At 47.1% G+C, this 27,076-nt stretch overlaps 1 protein-coding gene across 7 annotated transcripts in view; it reads right to left on the reverse strand.

Annotated features, from left to right (window-relative positions):
- SYT17 (synaptotagmin 17) overlaps nucleotides 1-27,076 on the reverse strand; it is a 101,305-nt gene that overhangs the window by 58,396 nt on the left and 15,833 nt on the right. For all 7 annotated transcript variants that reach the window (XM_029947990.1, XM_029947991.1, XM_029947984.1 and 4 more), the window contains one exon: nucleotides 1,508-1,628. In XM_029947990.1, coding sequence (XP_029803850.1) covers nucleotides 1,508-1,628 — 121 coding nt within the window. The remainder of the gene's footprint in view (nucleotides 1-1,507; nucleotides 1,629-27,076) is intronic.

Here is a 27,076-nt window from a genome sequence, read left to right on the forward strand (position 1 = left end):
GATGAGCCAACCACCAACCATCCCTCCATCACTCTTTCTTCCCATCAGTCCATCCAGCTTTCCATCCGTCAGTCCAGACATCCACCCCTCCTTTCGTTCATTCAGTTCATTCATCTTCTCATCCGTCCATCCATTATCCATTCCTCCCTCTTCCCCATCCAGCTGCTTATCTGCTCATCCCTTTCTCTCTTCCTCTAGCCATCCAAGGTTTATTGAGCTCCTCCCATGTGTCAAGGACTGTGTGCATTTTACAGATGAAAACACTGAAGACTCAAGATAGGAAATGATCTGCTTAAGATCAGACTAGTGGGAGAAGAGGCAGACGCAGAGCCTGCCCTGATTTTTCTGCCCCTAGAAACCCATTATCATGCCAGTGAGCCCATGACTCATATGCAGGAGTACAGAAGAGAGTGACTGTCATCTAATAGTTACTACTAGAATAGTAACTAACATCTTAGATCACTTCACAGTGTACGAAGAGATTCATGTACATTATCTAATACTTACTGGAACAACCCAGTGAGCTGGGTACTGTTACTATCTCAATTTTTCAGAGGGAAGAATGGAGAATTATGGAGGTTAAATAACTTCTTCAAGGCCACATCATTTGTAAGTAGTAGAATTAGGACTTGGTTCAGGAAGTTTGACTTGGAACCCTTAATCAGTTTATCATACTGACTTTCCCATGTGGGGAGTCTGAAATTCTCCAGCCTTAATACCATTCCCTCCACTGGCCCCTTCAAAACCTCTATTTTTGTAATGTGGTTTTTGAGAATGCAAGTTGTCTTCTAAATGCAGCTGTCACCTGATAGCAAAAGTGATTTATTTTAGCTGCTGTACTTAGAGGAGACAGTAGTTCCTCCATTGAGCCGACAAGGTTCCAGAGACCCTGGCTACTTTCATGATACTATCCTTTGCCGTCATGGCAGCAGCTACGTACAGATGGAATGGAATCTGTTCCACTTCATTAAAAGTCATGTTTGAACTGGTTTGCTATACAGTTAGCCACTTTAGATACAACAGCCTTTTCAGAGCTTGGATTGAAAAAGATTCACAGTACCCTTGGAATGAACTAGGAAAAACACCTCAGGGTGTGCCCGCCACCCCCACAGATCAAAAGGTGCAGTCGGCGGACGGTGCACGCTACCGCCACCTGGAGCCTGGCATCTGCATTGCAGGCCCAGCGTCTGGAAAGGCAGGTAACTTCCTTGGGGCTGCATGTGTACAAAGAGCATGCAGAGGCCAGTAGCTACCAAGCGTGCTCTCAGTCCAATATCCAGTTCAAAAGGGGGTACTGAGATGGCCTCATTTACCTGCCTCATCCTACAAGACATCTGATGACTTATTTTCCCTCTTGATCTAATATCTTAGTTTTAAAAGCTATTTGTTACCCTCACAGGGTCTTCTTAATAGTCTCAGGAATGCAGAAAAAAAAAATCAAGTCCCCGTGTCAAACAAACATAGATGCCATGTTAAGGAAATGGGGGAAGGAGGGATCACACTGTACCTGAACCTTGGCTCACATCAGTCTGGAGAAGTTGCTTGGCTCGAATGACATCGACGTTGAGTCTCCCAGCACTCGGGAGATAATTCAGGGACAGCAGCAGCTCCCCCAGCTCTACTTCATTCTGCAGAGAAAAGAAATGGCTGGGAAGTTGCTTTTTTCTTGTATTCCTTTTTGTACCTAGCTTGCAGGAAAGTGATTCCAGCAGCTCACGAATGGGCTTCTGTGGGTGGAGCAGTGGGAGCCTCTTTCTTCAGCTTCTCTTAGCCTCTGCCCCCAATCATTCCACCTATCTCAGAAAGTTCTTTCTGTTCTTAAAATACTTACCAGCAGCCACAACGTAGTAACAACAAAGCATTGATAATGATAATAAATACATGCTGCCTGTCAAGTGCCGTGCTGCTAAGCACTTTCTATGGAATAACTAGTTCAATCTTCATAACATGTTACTATTAGCTCTCATTTAATAGTTGGGGAAACTGGGGAAAAGGATAGTGAAATCCCATGTCCAAGGCCACACAGCTAGAAAATGGCAGCACTGGCGTTTAGACCCAGGGAGGCTGATTCCAGACACTCTGACCACTGTGCTTTCCTACCTCCCAGCAGGAGAAGTGGGAAACAGAATACTGTGCAGAGCAACTATGGGGGCAAGAAACCTGTTCTCAACCTGTGGTCCACAGCAGAGCCCTGGCTTCTGGCCTCCCTATGGCAACACTCAGCCGGTGATGTCCCTTGCGAAAAAATACCCATTCCTTTGATGTCAACATGACCGTGCTTGTGAGAAATTCACCCAGAGCATGATTCCATATTTCCAAAAGTACCTGGGAAATAGGAGGCCCCACTTCTCTGTCCCATCAAAAAAAACTTTATTGTAAAAACTTACAACCATATACAGATCTACACAGGCCTATATAATGAATCCTCATATACCCATGATGATCAACATCTTGCTAAAGGATGCTTCATCGTGTCTTAGTCTGTACTTGGCTTCATTCAAATAACAGAATGCCATAGATTGGGTACCTTATAAACCACAGACATTTCCTTATCAAGGTCCTAGAGGCTGGGAGTTCAAGATCAGGGTGCTGGCATGGTTGGGTGAGGGCCATCTTCCAGGTCACAGATTTCTCATTGTGTCGTCAGATGGTGGAAGAGACTGGGGAATTCAAGGGGGCTCCACCTTCATAACCTAGTTACCTCTCAAAGGCCCTATCTTGCAACAGCATCACATTGGACGTTAGGATTCCAACATGTCAGTTTGGGGAGGACACAAACATTCAGAACGTAGCACATCTACACACTGACTTGCAAAAAATTTTGGCTGAATATTTCAAACCATGTCCTAGACATGATGTCATTGTACCTGTATATCCTTCAGAGTGTATCTCTAAATGATAAGGACATTAAAACAAATATTTTTGGTATGGGAAATTTCCAATCACATTCAAAAGAAAGCAAAAAAGTATAAGGAAACTCCTCATATCCACCATCACTCAGATTCAATCATTATCTTGATTTAGCTGTACTTTTATTCAACTCCCCATATCATTCTGAAGTAATTCCCAGACATCATATTATTTTATCTACAATATTCTAGTATATATCTCTAAAAGATCAGATTGATCTACTTATCTATCTATCCAACCACCCACCTATCGATCCTCCATCCATTCATTCATCCTTCCTTCCTCCACCATCATCCATCCATCCATCATCCATCCATCCACCCATAAGCCCTATCCCTTTTGGTTATCGGTCATTCCAGCAAATTGATATGCCAAGGAGCAGCTCTAGGACATAGTTTGGCATATGGTAGATAATAAACATGCCTTGACTGGATCCACAGTCAAATCAACGGATTTCTGGGCTGAGTGGGCCGTCCCCAAACAAGAAATAACCTCACACATTATCTCAGAGGTTACCAACTGTCAGCCTATAGAAGCATTTCATTTGGCACATATCAAGGTGAAACATAGTAACTTCCTTATTATTATAAAAATCAAGAGTCAAGATATCCCACTCAAAAAAAAAAGTCTGGATTTCTTGAAAAATGAATAAATAAACTAAAAAAAAAAGACAAATGAGGTGATTTCAGATAATGTTGAATACTAGGAAGAAAAATCCAGGGGCACCTGGGTGGCTCAGTCAGTTAAGCGTCCAACTTTAGCTCAGGTTGTGATCTCATGGCTCATAAGAGCAAGCCCTGCGTCAGGCCCTGCGCTGACAGCTCGGAGCCTGGAGCCTGCTTCGGATTCTGTGTGTGTCTCTCTCTCCCTGCTCCTCCCCCACTTGTGCTCTGTCTCTGTCTTTCTCTCTCTCGCTCACTCAAAAATAAACAAATAATTTAAAAAAATTTTTTTAATTAAAAAAAGGAAAATTCAGTAGAGTAAGGAGATGAGGGACCTTTCTGGGGTGAGGGAAAATCTCTGTATCTTGATTATAGAGGCGATTACATGTGTGCATTTGCCAAAAATCAACAAACTACGTATTTAAAATGTACGTCTTTACCATATGTAAATTATACCTTATTAAAGTTGATTAAAGGGGGGGATATGAAGTAAGCAAACAGGGCAGAATATTATTAACATTTGTCAGGTCTCGGAGATGGTTACTTGGGTGTTTTATTCTTTTAAGTTAGAACTATTTCATTTATTTATTTTATTATTATTATTTTTAATGTCTTTATTTTATTTTGAGAGACAGAGACAGAGAGTGAGTGTGGGAGGGTTAGGGAGAGAGGGAGACACAGAATCTGAAGCAGGCTCCAGGCTTTGGGTGGTCAGCACAGAGCCCGACGTGGGGCTCCAACCCACGGACTGTGAGATCATGACCTGAGCCAAAGTCGGACGTTTAACCAACTGAGCCACCCAGGACCCCCAGAACTATTTCATTTAAAAACATTACACAAACATGTAAAAAGCAAGCACAAAATCTTAGGCAGGGTAAGAGAATGGTGCTGGTGGGGCACATGTGGGGCCCCCCACGTCACCCAGGGTGCTCAGGCAAGGCCTCTGTGAGGTGAGGTTTGAGGAAGGCCTAAAGGAAGTGAGGTGGGGAGAGGGACACACCAGTGGCAAGAGGGAGAGACTCAGGAAGAGAAGGAAGGCCAGAGTGAGCTAAGAGGTAGATTCTAGAAAGATCCATGGGAGCTAGAGAAAGTGCCCAGTGGCTGACCTGTGAGAGTATGCCCACCCCAGGCCCTTATAGGAATTGGAAAAGGAAGTGAGGCCAGTTTCGGGGCTCTCATCACCTAAGTGGCCCTCCAGCCCTTTCCAGAGTGAAGAGAGCCGCTCTTTTCCTCTCCGGGGGCCATTGACCAACCTTCAACAAGGCAGCTGCCTGGTGTCATCCTCTATTTTCCCCTTTCTAAGAAGATTGTTCTTCATCTCAAAAAAAAAAAAAAAAAAAAAGCCTCTTCTATCCCTCTTTCCCCTTGAAGGTTATGAGCTGCTGCTCTCTCCAGCCCCACCTCCCCCAACATATGCCCATCAAGGTTTTCATGTTGCATTTTTCCAAGGGAAGCGGTCCCACTGATACACTCCCCTCTCCTCTGCCTCACCTTGGGAGCGATCAATTTGCAAGACAGTTGTCTGGAATTCGGGGAACAGTTGGCAGAAATAAAGAAGAGGGCTAACTGAGCAATATCCAAGGGTTCACTGATTTGTTTAATAAACACTCTGCAGCTACTCGGTCCCAGGTACCTGGACGTCATGGTCGTGATAATTACGGCAAGCCTGTACCGTGCAATCCCCCTGGGCCAGGCACTGACTCTGCCAGGCTGAGGCTGAGGCTCATTTCTGCCCCTCGACAGCTCTGGAGGTTCCCATGTCACAGAGGAAAGAATGTGGGCTCAGAGAAGCCAAGTGACGTGCTCAAGACCACATCATGAGCCAGGACAGGCGGCAAGCTCAGCCCGCGCATGGTAACAAACACACAATGCTACCAACAATTCGGTCTATTGGTGGGAAGCAGGGAAGATACAAAAACAAATCAAAATTCCAGGGGCCTCACCTTCACTGGGTTGGCTATAAAAACAACAGCAACACCCAGACAACAATGAGTGTTGATGCAGATGTGGAGAAACTGAAAGCCTGAGCACCGCTGGTGGGAATGTAAGATGGTGTGGCCACTGCACTATGTGGTCTGGCTCTTCCTCAGAAGGTTAAACCTTGAGTGACCACATGACCCAGCAATTCTTCTTGGTATTTCTATTCTCCCAAGAGAATAGAGAAACTTGTACATGAATGTTCACAGTCGCACTATTCACAATAGCCAAAAGGTGGAAATGGGCCAAATGCCCACCATGGATGAAGAAAATGTAGCACAACCACACAAAGGAATGTTATACAAAGGAATAAAGCAGCGATACACGCTATGTATTTTGTAGCTGACCTTGGAAACAGTATAGTAGGTGAAAGAAGCCAGATACAAAATCATATACCATATAATTCTATTTCTGAGATACCCATCTAGATGGACAGAAACCAGAGTCATGGTTGCTAGGATCTGGCAGGAGCCCGGCTGGGGGCTGGTGGGACAGATACGGGAAACGACTGCTTAGTGGGCATGGGGTCTCCTTTAGAATGGTGAAAATAGAGGGGTGCCTGGGTGGCTCAGTCGGTTGAGCCTCCAGCTTCGGCTCAGGTCATGATCTCACGGTTCGTGGGTTTGAGCCCCGCATCGGGCTCTGTGCTGACAGCGCAGAGCCTGGAGCCTGTTTTCAGATTCTGTGTCTCCCTCTCTCTCTGATCCTCCCTTGCTCGCGCTGTCTCTATCTCCCAAAAATAAAAATATTTAAAAATTAAAAAAACATAGAATGATGAAAATATTATGGAACTAGAGAGAGGTGATGGCTACACAACACTGAGAGCAGACCAAACGCCACTGAACTGTACACATTAAAATGGTTAGATTGAGCGGCACCTGGGGGGCTTGGTTGGTTAGGCGGCCAACTCTTGATTTCGGCTCAGGTTGTGATCTCGTGGTCATGGAATCGAGCCCTGTGTCAGGCTCCGTGCTGAGTGGAGCCTGCTTGAGATTCTCCTTCTCCCTCTGCTCTCTAAATAAATAAACTTGAAAACAAAAACTTTAGATTGATAGTATGTAAATCGTACCTCAGTTAAAACAGATTATGGGTCCCAAGTGTTAGTGAGTCACATAAACCTGACCCAGCGCAAGACATGCTGAAGCACAACCCCTCCTTGGGAGGGGCATGGTTAGGGAAGGCTTCACAGAGGAGGCGGTCAAGTTAAATACTTTTCTCATGTTTTATTTTTTATTTTTGAGAGAGACAGACAGACAGAACATGAGTGGGGGAGGGGCAGAGAGAGGGAGACACAATCTGAAGCAGGTTCCCAGGCTCTGAGCTGTCAGCACAGAGCCTGATGCAAGGCTTGAGCCCATGAACGGTGATATCATGACCTGAGCCCAAGTTGGATGCTTAACTGACTGAGCCACCCAGGTGTGCCCCTTGGGTTAAATCTTTAAAAGTAAGTAGAATGGGGGCACCTGGCTGGCCCAGTCGGTGGAGCACGCAACTCAACTGTTGATCTTGGGGTTGTGAGCCGAAACCTGACACTGGGTGTAGAGATTGCTTAAAAAAAAAAAAAACTAAAAAAAAAAAGAGGGGCACATGGGTGTCTCCGTCACTTAAGCGTTGGACTCTTGATTTTGGCTGAGGTCATGTTTTCACAGTTCATGAGATCAAGCCCTGAGTCAGGCTCTGTACTGAGCATGGAGCCTGCTTGGGATTCTCTCTCTCTCTGCCCTCCCCCACTCATGTGCATACTGTCTCTCAAAAAAATTAACTTAAAAAAAAGATAAGTAGGGTGTACTAACTAACTATATCATGGTAATAACTTCAAAATATATATGTATCAAATCATGACATTGTATACCTTCAACTTACATAATGTTATATGTCAACTGTATCTCAATAAAACTAGAAAAAACAGATAGCAGGATTTTGTCCAGGAAACACCTCAGGGAAGGACACGATGCAGACAGAGCAGAATGACAGAGCCCTGCACTGCAGTCCTGTTATCCTTGGCTCTTCTGGTCCTGAAGTTCTTGATTTCATAACAGAAAGTACCAAATAACTTGTTATTAATAGTAAAGCAGGCAAAAGATGGTTAATAGTTTGGATTTCTAAAATAAATTGATGAGGATTCTCTTTACAAATAACATCACCCCCACCACTTACTTGTACTCTTATATTTTTCTTTGTTTTTTAAATGGGGAAGATGATGCTGGCTTCACCCTTAGGTAGAACAGGTGTGGGCTCTGGACACCCCCAACCTCCATTTCAAATAGGAAAAGAGAGGGGCGCATGGGTGGCTCAGGCAGTTAAGCGCCCAACTTTGGTTCAGGTCGTGATCTAACGGTCTATGAGTTCAAACCCTGTGTCAGGCTCTGTGCTGACAGCTCAGAGCCTAGAGCCTGCTTCAGACTCTGTGTCTCCCTCTCTCTGCCCCTCCTCTGCTCCCACTCTGTCTCTCTCTCAAAAATAAATTTAAAAACATATAAAAATTTTTAAAAAGAGAAATACATTTGGGGGCAAGAATTTAATAGTTGATATTCAGAAATAATACTGAAGTCATCACTGTGGAGAAAGTCAATCATTGCTGTTCTCTGGAGTGACATATGATAAGAGGGTCCACAATTTTCAGGGCTTGGGACCTCAAGGCCATATCTTAACCCAGTCCTCAAGAAAGCGGGGGATTCTCACTACACTCAGTGCCTTTGTTGCAGAATGTGTGACACATCTGAACAATAAAATCCATTTGGGGGCACCTGGGTAGCTCAGTCAGTTGAGCGTCCAGCTTCGGCTCAGGTCATAATTTCATGGTTCGTGGGTTTGAGCCCCGCATCAGGCTCTGTGCTGACAGCCAGCTCGGAGCCTGGAGCCTGCTTCGGATTCTGTGTGTGTGTCTCTCTCTCTGACCCTCCCCTGTTCCCACTGTCTCTGTCTCTCAAAAAAAAAATTTTTTTTTTAATTAAAAAAAAAATCCATTTGGACATCAAAACCCACAGCTCTAAATAATCTGAGGGCAAAAATGCCCCTGGACGATTCCTGAAGACAGCATCTTTCTTGTCCCTCTACCCTAGAAATATCCGATGCTAAATTTGAAAGCTGACCAGCAGCCAGATGGTAAGGAACTTACATTACGGGAACAGAAAAAGCAGGACCATCTAGTTCAATAGCTCCCCATCCTGCCCCACCCTCCCTAGAAGAATCATGGAATTTATGGTGATCTTTGTGGACACCTAAGAAGTCTTGGCCCCTTAAACTTACATTAACCTGGGGCATTTTTGCCCTCCCTCACATCTCTAGGGACATTTAGCAATGTCTGGAGAGATTTTTTTGTTGTTGTCATAAGTTGCGAGGGAGATGCTACTGACATTTGGCGGGTTGAGGCCAGGGATGTTGTTAAAAATCCTACAAAGTGCAGGATACCCCCCACCCCCAACAAAGAGAATAATCAGGCCCAAAACATCAATAGTTCTGAAATCTTAACTAACATTCTCTTTGTATCTATGATTCTAGTCTGGCCAAATGTTAATAGCAACCTAAGACTCTGAATTTTTCTCCAACAAATAAGATGAGAACCTAATCACTACCTCAGCTAATCTTGCCTTGGGTCTTCTCCAGATTGGAAGAGGCCAAATTCCCAGCTGTAGGCCACATATCAAGCACAATTTCTATCCATCTGCTTCCTCCTTGAGCCTTTCTTCTTTGCGGCAAACAGAAACCCAAGCACTGGACACGAAACCCAGGAAGTAAGCTCAGCCACCCCAGGAAGAAGGGATTGGTTGTTCTGGGCAATTGCTTATTCCCCAACGCTTTGAAGTCTCCCACCCAAATTTAGTCATATAAGGTTGGCATGTCGGAGCTGGATAATTTGGTCCAGCATTCTAGGTTTATAAAAGAAAACTGAACTGTGGAATTCTCTCACTTTCCTACTTAACACCATCCATCCACCACTCTTGGAATGAAATCCAAAGTCCTCAGCCTCGTCCCGGGGTGCCTGGCTGGCTCAATCAGAAGAACGTGCAATTCTTGATCTCTGGGTCATGAGTTTGAGCCCCACATTGGGTAGAGAGATTACTTAAACAAATAAACTTTAAAACAACAACAACAAAGTCATTAGCCTCATTGTTGACAAAAGATTTGTCAACGTCGGTGCTATTGGGGCTAGATCATTCTGGCTTATGGGGAGGCAGTCCCGTGAACTCTAGGGTGTTTAACAGCATCCCTGAGCTCTATTCACTGGATGCCAGTAGCTACCACCCCCAAATGACTCTCTATGTTGCCATATATCCTCTGAGGGCAAAATTCCCCAACTGAGAAGCACTGCTCTGCCAAGATCCAAATAATTTGACCCCTGCCTACATCTCAGACCTCATCCGCCAGCCCCATCTGCCTTCCTTCTATTCCTTGAACGCGCAAGACCGTTCCTGCCGCGGGGGCTGGCACCTGCTCCCGCCTCAGCCTGGGAATGTCAGTCAACTCAAACGTCACCTCCTCAACTACTCTTTCCAAGACCCCCCAACTGAAAACAGCCTGCCATCCTCCCTCTCTCTCAATTGCTTGTTTTCATCACCTGCTTTATTTCTTTCAAGGCACTTTGTCCTTATCTGGTATTTCCTCGTTCTCTACAGAGGCAAGGACATTATCCATCTGTTATCCACGACTACATTCACAACACACGGAGCGACTTCAATCCAGAAGACCACGAGAACAAGCTATGCAGCCCTGACGTGGAGGCTCGCCACCACTACATCACGGTCAAGGGAGGGGGCCACCCCCACATCTGCTGCCGGCCCCCAAACGCAAGAGTATTGAAGTTGAGTTGGGAGAAAACAACCAGGTGACAGGTGCCATTTCTACCTTTTCCCATTTTAATACAATGTCATGAATAAACAGGCCTGGTTTCCTTTTTTAGGAGCTTGAGGAGCTTGATTTGGCTGAGCCACGTGGGGTGGGCTTGGGAGGACGGAAATAGACCATCTGTAAATTACACAAACGGATCCAGAAGCCACCCTCCCCGAAAGCCCCCAGCAGCCGGCTTGCACAAACGCTGCTCGGTCCGCTACCCAGACAAAAATTCGCTCTCTCTGCAGCCTTTGAAAACAGCTAAGTTCTAATCAATAAAAAGGAAATCAAAGAAAACCATATGGGACAAAAGACACTTTCTGGGGAAAACAACAGCCTGGCTCTCCTCCTGAGACTCGTCCTTTGAAGTGCTTCTACACGGTGCTCTGGCCGCCTCGCAGGTTTCAGAGGTGTGCACACAACTTTTAACACAGCCCAAACAAGGCTGCTCTGTGCCTCCCTGTCTTTGTTCTCATGTGTTGGGAGAAACCCTTTGTCTCCTAATTTACTGCGCAAACAACATTAAAATAGGAATGGATTTTTTAAAAAGCAAAATCCAGTGACAATCCCAGCACTTCACATGTTTAATCAAATGCTTGCTTTTCTCCATTGCCCCCTCTCCCACCACCTTTAGGGTTCTTCTCCTGTCCTTATCAATACACAAAAACAGTATTTGCCTAGCGGCCTTGACAACATAGGCAAATTCTGACACCCTCCACTTTAAACTTAGGGACATGCGTATTTCTCATGTCACCACCTAGTCACTGTTTTACTTAGTCATTGATTCATTCATTCTTTTTTTTTAAGTTTATTTATTTATTTTGAGAAGTGGGGGAGGGGCAAAAAGAAAGAGAGAGAGGGAGAGAGAGAATCCAAAGTGGGCTCCATATTGCCTCCATAGCAAAGGGCTGGCTCCCACAAACCGTGAGATCTTGACCTGAGCCAAAATCAGGAGTTGGGCACCAAGTGACTGAACCATCTAGGTGGCCCCTTTGTTCTTTTTAAAGTTCATTTATTTTGAGAGAAAGAGAGAGAGCGCATGCATATGCATGTATGCATGAGCAGGGGAAGGTCATTCATTCATTCTTAAGTAAGTTCTATGCCCAGTGTGTGGCTTAAACTCACAACCCCAAGATCAAGAGTCACATGCTCTACCGACCAAGCCAGCCAGGCACCCACTAAGTTTCATTTTTATTTCTTTATTATTATTATTATTTATTTATTTATTCACTTTTTTTTTTATTTTTGTGTGTGTGAGAGAGAGTGCGAGACAGCAAGGGACAGAGAGACAGGGAGAGAGAGAATCCTGAAGTGGGGTTCGAGTTCATCCGACATGGGGCTTGAACTTACAAACCACGAGACTATGACCTGAGCCTGTCAGATGCTAACCAGATTGAGCCCCCTAAGTTTCATTTTTAATGTCTATGCAGAATATTCCATCAGGCTGAAGTACTGTGATTTATTTTAACCATTTTCCTACTGCTAGGTACTTAGGTTATTATTTTATTTTTTTTAATTTGAGAGCACGCAAGCAGAAGAGAGGGTCAGAAGGTGGGGGAGGGGGAGAGAATCTCAAGCAGCCTCCATGCTCAGCATGGAGCCTATTGTGGGCTCCATCCCATGACCCTGGGATCATGAGCTAAGCCAAAATCAAGAGTTAGATGCTCAACCTGCTGAGCCACAGAGGCACCCTGCTACGTACTTAGGTTATTTTTAATGACCTAAAAATTGAGCACTTTGGTATTTTTCCTCTTTCAGATCACATCTTTCCAATAAAACCCATCAGCGGTATTACTGGGTCAAAGAATATATCAAGATATATAAAAAATATCCCAATATTTTTATGCTGCTCAATATGAACTGCCAGACCAGCCCAGAGGGCTAAACTGACTAACTTCATGGCAACCAGCAGGATAGAATCTCCCCAAAGTCCCCAGCACCGAACATTAATATGTTAGCACATGTGCATGGGATCTGTGGGCTGCTAAAATATTTTTTTTGTTTGGATTTCTTTGTTTGAATATCTAATCATATACTGATTTAACTGCATTTCCTCTTTTGCATGAAAATGGTGACAGTCTGTCTTTCTGGGTGAGTTCAATGCCCTGCTGCAAGCCCACGGCTGCAGGCCGATCTGCACTTCCCACTGGATTGCATCTACCTGTCACTGTCCATGCCATTCTAAGGCTTCTTGTCCACTGGGTATCTTATTTTGGGTTTAGTTTGTATCTCCCTGGCTGCCTTCACGTTCACTGACTATCCTTTTCAAAGACCCTGTTCATTTCCTTGTGCCCATTTTCTACTGGGTATTTGTCTTTCTCTTACTAATTTACGAAAAGACCTTTAAATATTATGGATACTAAACTACCTGCCTGCTATGTGTTGTTATGGATTGAATTGTGTCTCTCCCCCCATCCCCAAATTCATGTTTAAGTCCCAACCCCCCGGGTCTCAGAACATGACCTTATTTGGGAATAGGGTCCTTACGGATGTAATTGTTAAGATGAAGTCCCAGGAGAGCAGGGGTGGGCCTCTGGGCAACATGACCAGTGTCTTTACGAAAGGGAGAAATCTGGACACAGATATGCATATTAGAGAGAGTGCCACATGGAGACCAAGTTATGCTGCCTAGAATAGATCCTTCCTAGAACCTTCAGAGGGTGCCCTGCAGGCACCTGGATCTTGGGCTACTGGCCTCCAAAACAGTACATTTCTGTTGTTTAGGCCACTCGGTTTTTAGTACTTTATTACAACAGCCCCAGTAAACTAATATATGTGTATAACAAACATATCTTCCCAGTTTGTGGCTTGTCTTTAAAAAAAAATCTTTTTTAGGTATTTTCTGATGAGCAGAGTGCATAATTTGAACATGATAGAATGCACCCATCTTTTTCTTCTATGGTTTGCACTTGATGACTTTTTTAGAAATGCTTTGTTATGCTAAGGTTATAAAGATAGTCTTTTTTTTTTTCTTCTAAAAGTTTGGCCTTTCAAATGTAAATCCTTGGACCATCTGGACTTGATTTTGGTATACGGTGTGAGGTAAGGTTCTGTTTTCATTTTTTGAGGCAGTAACCATCTTTTCTCCTGCCTTTCTGCCCCATGAGACAATGACTACATTGAGGGTGGTGATTTTAAATGACTCTGTCCATCTCCAGGTACAGAACAGACTCTTGACTGCTGACAGAAAGAAACGTTTGTTTATATCCTGCAGATGAAACTAAACCTTCCAGGGGAGATAGGAGAGCAGCTCAATCCTTTGACATGGAGAGTTTCTGTCGCACTCAGTGGCCATCCAAATTCAGTCAGCATACTTCAGATGCACTCAAGCATCTCAAAAAGAGTGAGACCTTGACTCTATCGTGAAGTGAACTCTCAGAGAACATCTTACAGCAAAGATTGCTGTTCTGAGATCACTCCACAGGGTGCAGTGCCATCAACCCAAGCCTGAAATGACAGCATGAAGCCTTGTCCCCAGCTACCCAGTGCCCATAACAAAGGACGAACGGTGTTAAGGGAGCGTCTCCCTCTTCTCGGAGGAACAGCACCCAGGGAAGGCCAGGGCACTTACGGGGAAGTGGCTGGGAGAAGTTCTACCAGCTAAGGGAGAGCTCTTGAGCCAACAGGGCCCAGCTCCCCAGACCCTTCCTCCATCTGCTCATTCCATTTTGTGCGGAAAGTCTCCCTCTGCTTCTCTGTGTCTCCCAACTTCACATCCGGCTCGAGTGTCCTGTCAATAGGTATTTATAGAGTATCTTCCACTTGTAGGGCACAGAGCTAGAATACAGTAGGAGCTCATGATCGTCCTGTGCTTGGAAGTGAGCAAGACAGTCAAGGTCCCTGTAACACAGTCTCTGAGATAGGGTGGGCCCAAGATCCAGCATGATTGGTGTCCTTATAAGACAGACGTGGTCAGAGAAAACACTATGTGATGACAGACAGAGATCATGGGGCTACATTTATAAGCCAAAGAACGCCAAGGCCTGCCTGTCACCGGAAGCCAAGACAAAGGCACGGATCAGAATCTCCTTCGGCGTCTCCAGGGGGGGGCCCCTGGCAACACCTTAATTTTCGACTCCCAGACCCCAGAACTGAGAGAGAATGAACTCCTGTGGAATCAGGCCACCCGATCTGCGGAGCTTGTGACAGCAGCTCCCGGGCACTATCTTGGTGGCAGATGAGGCAAAGGAATGAGGTCACAGACCTACCTTCCGATGCCAGCTCTAGCATGTCCCCCCTGTATGGCCTTGGACACGCTGCTGAATCTCTCTGGGCTCCATTTCCTATCTTCCTGGGGAAAATGGGGCCCATAATATACACCCGACGACATTCTAGTGGAGAACAGCTCCTTTTTAAATTCTTCTGTTGGTTGGCATCACAGTGGTTCCTCTAGGTTTCCTCATACCTCCTAGCTTCCACTGTTTGGTCTTCATTGTTCTCATTCCCTTTCCTTGGCCCTGAAGTGCAGCGTTCCCCAGAATTCAGCTCCTGGTCCCCTTTTCTTATATTACACCGTGTTTCTTGGCAACTTCGTACCAGGCGGAGAATTCTGAGTGCATTCCTTTAGTTTCCCATTTAATGGTCACTACAGCACCCTGGGAGAGGAACTCCATATCCCCACTGCACGTATGAGGAAAGGGAGACAATGGATGGTCAAGGCATGCGCCTGACATCCTACAGTGAGCAGGGGGCAGAGCCAGCGTGCAATCCAAAGACAGATACCTAGATTCGCATACCCTTGAAATCTCTGGGGAAATCAGAGGGCCTTGTGTTTGCTAAGGAGGTGACTAAGGGCTGGGCGTCCCTACATAGTTTCAGAAAGAAGGCTCACTGCCCGAGAGACCACGGCACAATCAGAGGGTTGGGACTCTAGGGAGGGGGTAAGGTGGAGGCTGAGTTCAATTGCCAATGGCCAGTGATCTAATCAATCATGCTTATGTTAAGAAACTTCCATTAAAAAAAACCATCCTAAGTCACAGGGTTTAGAGAGCTTCTGAGTTAGCACATCGAGGTGCTGGGAGGATGGTGGACCCCAACAGGGAACCGAAGCCCTGTGCCCCTCCCTCCCATACCTTGCCTTATGTGTCACTTCCATTTGCCCACTCCTGAGTTTACATCCTTTAGAATAAACCAACAGTAAAGCGTCTTCCTGAGTCTTGTGAGCCCTCCTTGCAAATTACAGGAAGCTGAGGCGAAGGTCAGGAGAACCCCTGGTTTACAGCCGGGTCAGTCAAAGTAAGGGAACAACCCAGGACTTGCAAGCGGCATCTGTGATGGGGGCGGTCTGGTGACACTGGGATCTGAACGAGCTCCAGGCAGCGAGTGTCAGAACTGGACTAAGTCGTAGGACACTCGCTGGTGTCTGGATAAACAGGGAATGTGTTGGTGTGGAGAAAACACTCCATACATTTAGTGTCAGAAGTGTTAAGAGTGAAAACAGCTTATAGGGTATGAGCCTAAGGAGGCTGATTCCAGATTGTGCTTTTTTTTTTTCTTTATGAGAGAGGGAAAGTGAGACAGAGCATGGGCAGGCGAGGCTAGAGAGAGAGAGGGAGACACAGAATCCAAAGCAGGCTCCAAGCTCTGAGCTCTGAGTGGTCAGCACAGAGTCCAACACCGGGTTTGAACTCACAGACTGCAGGATCATGACCTGAGCTGAAGTCGGACTCTTAACTGACTGAGCCTGCCAGGCGCCCCGGATTGTGCACTCTTGACCACTGTGCTCTTTGGCTTTAATCCCCACTGTCCCCCACTGACAACTGAGGCTCAGAGAAGGCAAATAATTTTCCCAAGGTCACACAGTGAGTATCCCCTGAGATAACATGAGCAGCCTGCATGAGGGCTCAGTAAATATTTACTGAAAGGATGAAGGTATATGTGGTCAAGTCAGGATTTGAACTTGGGTCTGTCGGACTTCAAAGTCCACCCTCTTACCTAGTCCAGGGCCTGGCATATGATAAGAGTCTAACACACCGAGTGATTAATATTAGAAAAAAGCAAGAAAAGCGCAGGCATTCCTGTGGCAACTTTGCTTTCTTAGGTCAGCCGCCTTCGGAAACCCTCTTATTAAATAAACAACTGCACTTTATCTCAATCTCAGTTTGGGGAGCAGGCAGACCCTATAGGCAGTCAGTGTTGTTTCTGTCTATTTGGCATTGTTCCCAGCTTATTCTGGTATCAGACCCACATTGGCTGTGGTTTGGGTTTGGGCGGGGCTAACCCTGGGCATTTGACCCCACGGGGGGCGTCCATGGAGCTGTGCTCAGCAAGGGCCCAGAGCTGCCCACGTGCCTTGTGGTTCAACTCCTCCTTTGCTTCTACGACCGGTCCAACGGCCCTTTCAGCACTGCTCTGCTTTTCTCCCAGAGAGCCAGGTACGAATGCCAACTCCGCCATTTACAAGTGACGAGGTTCTCCAACCCCTCAACCTCCGTGTTCTCTGCACAGTGGGAGAGTAAGAACACCTATCATGCTCCGATGAACATGATGAAAGAATTCAGTGGGCTAATAAATGGGAGGAACTGAGAGTCCAGCAGTTAGTAAGTGAAGCTGTTATCATTTGATGTCTCATTTCCCTCCAGCTGGCCGGTCTGTTCTGCAGCTGCTTGAGCTGAAGCCCCTTCTCTTAGGGCCCCGCTAATTTCCACTTCCCATCCTCGTCACTGAGGGCCATGGCTGAGTCTCCGGGCCACTCCAGGAAACAAGGACTGAGCTCCAGAGTCACCTACGTTCAGGCCCTGGCTCTGCCATTTATTCTGTGAACACCTGAGGCAAGTCCTTCACTCCCTGGAACCTCAGTTTTTTTCATGTGTCACACGGGGATGATCACTGTCCCTCAAGGCTTGTCTGATGCAACGTGGTCACGTATGGAAAATGCTTCCTGCACATGGGGTCAGGAAACGGGAAGTAGTGACAAATGCTCACCATTTGTTCGAGCGACAAGTCTTGAGGGACCAGGTCTCCCTCTTGCCTGCAGCCCCAGAGCTCAGCCAACGGTGACAGCCCACCGAGGCCTCCAACCTCTCCCTCTCCGAATGGAGCCGCAGCGTCCTCTCTGAAGCCACCCTGGGGCCACCTGCCTGCCAGGCACCTACGAGCTACAGCCTCATCTTCTTCACCCCTGCTGGGGTTGACAAATCCCTTGCTGGCAAACTTAGGGCTTACCGGCAGGCAGTGCACCTTACAGGCCTGGCGATGGCCTCGGCCAGTGTGAACGCCGCGCAACCCCCACCACAGCTCTTGAGTTCAAATTGGCTTTTCCTGCCAGAAGCAAGCTGAGCTTCAGAGAGAGAGAGAGGGTGGAGGCCAAGAGCAGAGGCCAGACTTCGAAAGCAGACTGCTCCATTCACTGCCTGCGTGGCCTTGGGCAAGTTACTTCAGACTTCCTGGGCCTCAGGTTTTTAAATTATTTTCTTTCTTTCTTTATAAGTTTTTTTTTTTTTTAAGTAATCTCTGTCCCCAAGGTGGGGCTCAAACTCACGACCCTGACATCCAGAGTCCCATGCTCCATCAGCTGAGCCAGCCAGGTGCCCCTGTGCCTCTTTTTTTTTTTTTTTCCTTGATGAAAAATAGAGATCATGATAATCCCTGGGTGATTTTCAAAACCCTAAAACAACACCTGGTCAATGCGAAGACTCAGGAAGACTGGGATCACCATTATTTTCTGGACAATTGGTAACTGGCCCAGGTCACATTACTGGGAGGGCTGGGTTGACTCTGGCCAGAGGATCTGTGGGATGGCTGGGCTGTACTCTTTATAGGGCGCCACTGTATACACACATCAGGCTCTGTGCTTTGAGCCTCCAGGGGCCCTCTCGTGGCCTACAAAAACACCCTGAAATAAGTACCACTGTGACATGAGGTGTGTGGATACTTAACCCTCCAGGAGGGGAAAAGGCTGTGACTTGTAGTATTTGTCAATTTCACAGACAAGGGCTGACTTCAGTATGAAGTCGGTCAGCTTGCGAAATTCCTGATAACTTAAAATGAGCTCTGGGAGCCAGGGCAAGCTGGTTCCAGCATCCCGTATCATTTTATAGACAGAAAAACCAAGGCTTAGAGATGATAAGATAACTCTCCTAGACCCATACCTCTAGAGAGGGTATAAACCCCAGGACTTGAACCCAGGTCTGTGTATTCCAAGGCCTGTGCTTAGTCACCACGGATCTCTTCCCTTGTGGGGTGAAGCAGTGTGGCACAGCGGCAAGACCCCCCACCAGCTAAAAAGTCATGCAACTAACTAGTCTCTGAAAGCTGTGTGACCTTGGACAAGTCAATCAACCACTCTGTGCTACAATCTTCTCATCTAGAAAATAGACTTCATCCAAATCATTGCTGGTTCCCCTTCTAGTTCACATTATAACTAGGAGTCAAAAAAGCAGGTTGAGATCAGAAAGGTAAACTCCACTTCTCTTCTGGGAGGAGGAAAACAGGAAGGACTACATGAAAAGAAACTTCTAGTTAATGCCGCCTTCTCTGGCTCTGGTCTGGGCCCAGCCGTGGCTAAACAGTGTTGCCAAAACACTGCTGTTCACTAAACCCTGAACAGGAAACCCTTTTCACACACGCAGAGGCCAGGGTCCGACTGAGAGAGTCAAGGCTGACAGCAGTCCTTAAAGAGGGACGCTCATTAAAAACCTGACACTTGTCTTGTCAGGGCCTGGCCCGTTATGGCATCAGGTGGTGAGTGATCTCAAAATACAAGATGCAGTCAGGAGCGGCTGGGGGCGTGGACCACTGCCGGCAGTTCCCAGGAACTTGGCCCAACCAACACAACTCTGGATGCCTCAAATCATCAACTATGTTTCCTATTAAAAGATGTCCTAAATTCTTTGAATCTCTGTCTGCCTGAGACATGGTAAGACCGAAGCATATACTGAAACACAAATCGGACCCTCTGGCCAACTCCTCACGGCCTCGATCTTACTTGCTTCTCAACCTCTTCTTCCTCTTTCTGGCTTCCTCCCTCCTCCTTCCCAGGCACGAGCTCCCAGTCAATACTTACGCAGCGTATATTATATGCCAGGTGCTTTGCCTGCCTGAGCTTGGTTTATCAAGATGTAATGTAGTGGAGTAGAAGGGCTAACGGGACAGCCTCTGGAGCTGGACAGCCTGGGTGCAAGTCCCAGCTCTGTGGACTTGGGCATGTTACTTAATGCATGCCTCAGTCTCCCCCATCTATAAAATGGGATGATAACAATACTGAATACAATAGAAAAGCTTAGCACCGTGCCTGTCACACAGTGAGTACTATGTTACAGTCAGTTCTCCTTCTTATCATCTGCCCCAAGTCCCCTATGCCATAAGCACTGCATTACCATCTCTGATTTATAGGTGAGGAGCTGGACTCAAGTTCACGCAGCTGGTAAAGGGTGAAGCCAGGACCTTGACCAGGTTAGTCTGACTGTAAAGCTAATGCTCTTTATAGAACGATATTTATTCAGTTCAAAAACCATGCATCAAGTTCTTTCTATGTGCCCCAAATACCAAGAGTAAGTAATGGCAGAAGCTGGTATTATGGGAAGTCTGGCCAAGCCTTTATCTGAACATCAACAGGACGCAAAGGGGAACCTTTTTTTTGGTCTCCTGGGCCCAAGGCTGGGGACAAGACACAAGTACTAAGGAGCAAGCAGTAAGTGGGGCCCAGCACCTCCCTCTGGGATGTTTTAGATGCAGAGAAGGGGCCCTGTGGTCCTCAAAACCACCCCCGTTCCCTGTCTCTGTAAGCAGAACAGGGGACACTGGCTGAGTGGGTAAAGCGGAGGATTGTCCCTGCCCGCCCACCCCAAAGCAAAGAGAGACGACTGCCCAGAGAGTCACGTGCAAAGTGACCCACGCCCCGACAGGAAGGGGACACTGGCGCCCTCTTCTCTGCAGGCATCTGTTTAGCCAGGGGTCTTGCTTGTCCGCTTATCACCATGCTGACAAGAGGAGAGGAGAAATGCAGAGAAGGGACAAGCAGACAAAGGGAGAGCATGGAGGATCCTGCGTTCGGAGCCCGCAAGGTGCCAAGAATAAGTGTGGGGCTGCGGACGGGTCACCCCTGCTCCCAGACCACCGAGCCCCCTGCTGCCAGCGCGGTCTCTCTCCACCCAGGAGTCTCTCCGGCCACCAGAGCCCTCTCTCTTCACGTCCACGAAGCAGGCTGGAGAGCCCAGGGAATTATGGGTTCCTGGATGCAGCCCTCGACCTGTGCCCGCTGGGAGCAGGGAGAAAGGCCCTGGCGCCCTTGCCTTTACACCAAGTGCCCACGAGGATGGTGACCCATGAGGTAACACATCTCAATTCCCAGGTCTCATCCCTGCTTCCCTTCTGGCTTTTCTCGGCAGCACCCCCAAATAAAATACTTGCACTCAAATCTTGGTCTCGAGGTCTGCTTCCAAGAGAGCCCAGGCCAGGTCACAGATGACTTTCCCACGGCTGGTGAGCCCCAGAGAAGGCAGTGGGGTTGGGCCATCTGATCAGGGACCCATCTTTGAGAGCTGATCCTCCAGGGAAGGGAGCCCAACAGCAAAAGGCCACGAGGCACATGCCCAGGGCCCGGGCAGCCCCCCTCCACTTCTGGGAACTCCCGAGAGCTGACATCTGCCTGCTACCAGGGCCAGGTCTTGAACCCCTGCCTGCCAAGGTCCATCATGCGAGGTCTTTTGTGCGTGAGCCAGGGAAATGGCAACTGTGACAAAGAAAGAACTGAACCCTGCATGGCAGCCCCCTCCTGCCCCTGAACCACGCTCCCCCCACTGTGAGGCCCCTGAGTGGCGGTGACAGGCTGGATGTGGATGTGGTGACAAGCCTTCTTCCAGCATGCGGACAGGGGCAGGACTCAAGGAAGGACAGGCCCCTGAAAATCCTCCCTGGGACTTCTGGAACTTTTAGAAGAGAGGACATCTCCTCCTATGCGTATGTCCTGGCTGGTGGGAGCTCAGCCTGGGGCAGCTTGTAGCTGCTTGTGCCTGGGCACAGGGAGGGGCTTCCTGAGAGGAAAAGCAATGGAGGAAGGCAGAGCTGAGGAACATTCTGGCTGAGAAAGATTCTCGGTGCACAACCCATCTCCTAGACCCAGTGGTGCTGGGAGCCCAAACTACCACAGACCTTCTGCTCTGGCCAAAGCTAGTTTGAGATGGGTTCTCTCAGGTATTAGCTTTTTTTTTTTTTTTTAAGGTTTATTCATTCATTTTGAGACAGGGGCAGGGAGAGAGAGAAAGAGAGAGAGAGTCCTAAGCAGGCTCTGCTTAGGGAGCACTGTCAGTGCAGAGCCCGACATGGGGCTCAATCTCATGAACCAAGAGATCACGATCTGAGCAGAAATCAAGAGTTGGATGCTTATTAAAAAAAAAAAAAAGGCTGGGAGTTGGGGCGCCTGGGTGGCTCAGTCAGTTAAGTGTCTGACTTCAGCTCCGGTTATGATGTCCCGGTCCGTGAGTTCAAGCCCCCTATCGGGCTCTGTGCTGACAGCTCAGAGCCTGGAGCCTGCTTCCGATTCTGTGTCTCCCTCTTCCTCTGCCCCTCCCATGCTCATGATCTGGCTCTCTATCTCTCAAAAATAAATAAACATTAAAAAAAAAGAAGGGTTGGACACTTAAATGACTGAGCCACCCAGACACCCTGGTTCTGTCAGTTTTAACCAAGATTCCTAAGGAAAATAGACAATTTGAGAAAGTTAATCTCTTTACCTCAGAGTCATGTGCAATGTTTTTCTATTCTCAATTAAGAAAAAGGCAGTTCCCACACTGACACCTATCGTGGTCACCAAATCAGATTGTCCTATGGACATTTTCAAATATCCAATCAGTTTGGTGCTCCTGAGGAAAGCCGCAAGCACGCCCCTTTCCGAAACAGGCTCCAAGCAACCACGGAATTCCTTCTAAGGGGACAACTCCAAAGGTAGAAGGAAGCAAGCTATATTTTCATACAGAAATGCAGTTACACTTATGAGACAGTCTTTTCACGCGTTGAGTTACACGGGGCTAGGTCAGTTTACAAACTCATCGGCCAGGGCTTTCTCCTAAATAGAAGATTTCCTGCAGTTATGGGTGTGGGCTTAGAGTCAGCGTCAGGTTCAAGTCCCCATTCTGGCTGTGCAACCATAGGTAAGTTCCTCAATCTCTCTGAGCCTCAGGGTCCCCATCTATGAAATGCAGGTGCCATTACCATCCATCGGGTAGGGTAAGTATGGCCCCAGCGCGGGGCCCAGTACGTGTGAGCACCCAGAACACATTTACTGCTAAATGTGAGTCTCCGAATCTTACCCGGCAAAGGCAGATGCACAGACTTCACTTCCTAAACCGCGAGACCCTGAATACTAGGCATCGGAGATCTAAAAGGCGTTCCTTTGGTCAGAGCAAATCTCAGGCTAAAGCAATTTTCAGAAATGTAAATATCCAGCGTTCCAGTGTGCAAATATCACTTTTGACTAAACACATTTTCTTCTTCTGAGTGCAAATCAAACATTTCTCCTCAGTGGGAAATCTGGCTTTGTAATAAAAGATGCTACACCCCTGTGTGACTCAGAATTATCGCCCAAGAACATTTACGAGCGCTCTACCCTGAGTCTGCTCCTCCCCAAATGGCTCCATAAAACACAGTCCTGATGGCAGCCTGTGTGGGGCCCTCGGCTCCTTCAACCATCACGATAGCCAACCAGTGAGCGGCACAGCCATGCTTCCGACCCGTACGCCCAGCCTGGACAGCTGACCCTTCCCGCTTGCCCCCAGCCACCCAGCGACGTCCAGCTGGAGGACCGCATTTCGAACCTCCTGCATTTACAATCTCCCAGCACATTCGCTGAAGTGCGACTCATCCAAGTCTCAGGACCTTGGAATCAGCGAGGCTGAAGGCCCAGAGGCGCCACTGCTTGTGAAAATAAGGGCAGGGCCAACATGACGGTGAAGTCCCCACTCTGTCAGACAGCCTGTCCACAGTGCCCCGAAGCCAGAGTTGAATGTCTAAGGGTTGGTCCTGGACATCAAAGGCCTTGCCTTTATTCTTTAATGTTTTTAGACGTTTGTTTTTGAGAAAGAGAGAGAGCATAAGCAGAGGAAGAGCAGAGAGAGAGGGAGACACAGAATCAGAAGCAGGCTCCAAGCTCTGAGCTGTCACCACAGAGCCCGACGTGGGGCTCGAACCCACGAACAACAAGATGATGACCTGAGCCAAAGTTGGACGCTTAACTGACTAAGCCACTCAGGCGCCCCAAAGGTTGTGCTTTTAAATCGTCTCTGGCCCCTCGTGCCCCTGCACCTTACACCCAGATTGGGGAATTACCTCCTATCTCCAAGACCCTAGCAAATGATTCCTAACAGTGCCTCTGCTTTCTTCTCTCTTTGCGTCCCAACATTTTGCCACGAAGGTGGTTAAATACAGAAGAGCTGAAAGACCTGCACAATCACCTCCTTTATCCACGTCACCTCACTTCTGCAATGCAGTTGATAATAATTCTACATTAATATTTTCAAAATGTGCTGTACTTGTCATACTGCATATCTAACGATCTTTTGGGAAGGCAGTTTAAAATCAGTTACAGACATCAGCATGCTTCTCCCCGAAACACTTCAGAAGGCACGTCAGTAACCAGAGTTGTGTGTTTATGGCTCTTTGTGTTTGTGTGTGTGTCTGTATACAAATAACACTTATGGACGACAAGATGCCCGAACCTTAAGTGTACCACGTGAGTTGGACAAATGCACACGCCTGGGCGTCAAGGTCCTATCAGGATGTAGAACCTCACTATTCGTCCAGAAATGTCCCTCTTGCTCCCTTCCGTTCGATCCCCGCCCCTACTGGTCACTTCCCATAACCGCTGTTCTGACTCTTCACTATAGGTTAGTTTTGTGGGTTCTCAAACTTCATATAGAGGGAGTCATACAGAAGTGCTCTCCTGGGCTTGGCTTCTTCTTAGTGTAACGGTTGCTCAGATCAATGTTCCCCTTGTCATACTGTTAGTGACACTCATCTATGCAGTTGTGAATATCAGTACTTTGTTCCTTCTTCTGGCTGAATAATGCTGCATTGTATGAATATCCTATCGTTTGTTACCCTTAATCCCATAGATGGGACACCTAGCTGTGTCTAGTCTGGGGCCTGTGACACATAACGCTGCTGAGATGATGTCTGTGCAATTTTTTGTGCGAATATAACACTGTCATTTCTCCTAGATAAATACCTAGGAGTGTCACGTGGGATCATGGGGGGTGAGGGATAAACGTTTAGTTTCACAAAAAACTACTAGAACTTCTTCCTCAGTGGTTATACCGCCTTATACCCCCCCACCACTGTCTGAGGGTTCCGGTTGCTCCCCGTCCTCACCAACATTCGGTAGTGTCAGTCTGTGTCACTTCTAGGCAGGTGCGTCGTGGTATTTCGCCATGGTTTTAATCTGCAGGTCTCTAATGACTCATGATGTCAAGCCCCCTTCCATGTGCCCATAGACCATCTGTATGTATCTTTTTTGGTGGAGCGTCTGTTCAAAACTGTTGCCCATTTTAAAACTGGAAAAAAATTTTTTGAGTCCTTAGAGTTCTTTATATATTTTGGATATAACTATCTTGTCTCCCAGTGATTTTTCTCCAGGGTCACCTGTCCTCAAAACTCTCCGGGGCTTGCCATCATACTGAGGAATAAAATTCCAGTCTTCACCTATACTTTTAGCTCTAAGACAGATATGAAGTGACCTCTTATACCAATTCAGCCTCATCTCCTCTCATGCCCGCCCCCTCACCTACTCTACTCCAGTCATCAACTGCCAAACCAGCTCCTGCCTCAGGGCCTTTGCACGTCCTCCACTCACTGTTTGGAATGCTCTTCCCCCACATCCTCCAGGCTCACTCCCTCACTCCATCTAGCTCACCCATTTAAAATGGCTTCCCACCCTTCCCACCCGGCCCCCCCTCCAGCCCCGTATCCTACTTTGTCTTCTCTCTTGGCACAGACAGTGAAAGATGGCATTATTTGCTAACTCGTTTATTTGCCACACTCCTCCCTCCACTGGGATGTCAGCTCCACAAGGGCAGGGACTTGGTCTGGCTTGCTATGAAGAACCAGTATAACATCGTGGTTACAGCACATCACTTTTTAAGTCAAACAGCCTCAGTCCTACCACTTAGCCATGCAGACTAATTACATAACTTCTCTCTGCCCAGGTTCCTCCTTTAAAAATGGGCCCCTGTTAGGATAGATGAGTTTGCTCATGTAAATCCTCCAGAGCACCGCGTGGCTCACAGTAGAGACTAACTTACAGCTACATTAGACATCCCAGCCCTGGCCACGCTGATGGGACAGACACTGCTTAGGATTCTGTCTCTGCTTCTCTCTGACTCTCCCCTACTTGTGTGCACGCACTGTCTCTCTCTTTCTCTCTTAAAATAAATAAACTTAAAAAAAGAAGAAATCCCAGCCCCTAGAACCTGATTAGCACCTGACAAATGTTCAACGACTAAAGAAATGAATGATTTATATAGGTACAGTATTTCCGCTGTGTATTTATGGGGTCGAAATAGTGATCATTTCCCCCCCAGTTTGAGGGCCCTTCACTTCCAAAAAGTACTTTCTCCTGAGAAAAGTTCAGCTCCATACAGACGCGCTGCAAGGGACGGAAGGTCGTGGGTGCCTCTGGCTGGACACAACTAACGCAAGACCCACGGGTGACAGGATTCCAGCCGCAAGCCGGAGTAAGAACGCTGGTCCATTTATCTACCTGTCTATCTATCTATTTACCTTAGAGGGAGAGAGAGAGAGAGAGAGAGAGAGAGAGCGAGCAAGTGGGGCAGAGAGAGAGAGAGAGAGAGAGGGAGAATCATAAGCAGACTCCATGCTCAGCATGGAGCCCAAGTTGGGGCTCAACCCCACAACCCTGGGATCATGACCTGAGCTGAAATCAAGAGTCAGATGCTCAACCGACTGAGCGGCCCAGGCGCCCCAGGAACTCTGGTCCTTTCTAATGCTTTGCAAGGTTCTGCTATGTCCGTGGGATACCTCCTCTCCCCACAACCTTGCCCATCCTTCCCTTCCCAAAGCCACCTGATCTTAAGAGAAAATAAACTGCCTTTATCCTTGGATATTTTTCTGGCTTAAAAAAGGAGTGAAGTAATGTGTATACACCCATATTCACAGCAATATTACTCATTATATTATCATATGGTATAGCATCATATTATATGCTTACATGTTCACAATATATACTATAATACATACCACAATAACCAAAAGGGTGGAAACAACCCAAGTGTCCACTGATGGACGAACAAAATGAGTTATGTACATATAAAGGGATATTACTTAGCCTTTAAAAGGGAGTTTGGAACCTGCTACAACACACATGAACCTCAAGGACATTGTGCTGAGTGGAACAAGCCCGTCACAAAGGGACAAACATTGCGTGAGTCCACTTACACGGCGCCCAGAGTAGTCAGCCTCACACAGAAACGAGGAACGGTGATGGCCGGTTGCTGGGGGTTAGGGGCCAGGGAGCTACTGTTTAATGGGTATAAAGTTTCAGTTCTGCAAGATGGAAAGAATTCTGGAGACGGGTGGCGGTGATGGTTGTATTATGCCATGAATGTACTCAATATGACTGAAGTGTATGATTAAAAATGGATAAGTTGGTAAATTTTGTCTTGTGTGTTTTGTCATAATTACTAATAACTTTTTTAAAGACAGATTAACACAGATTTCACCTTTAATGGCCAAAGTGCCAATTCGCC

The sequence above is a fragment of the Suricata suricatta genome, chromosome 8 (assembly GCF_006229205.1).
Source record: "Suricata suricatta isolate VVHF042 chromosome 8, meerkat_22Aug2017_6uvM2_HiC, whole genome shotgun sequence".
Taxonomy (NCBI): Eukaryota; Metazoa; Chordata; class Mammalia; order Carnivora; family Herpestidae; genus Suricata; species Suricata suricatta.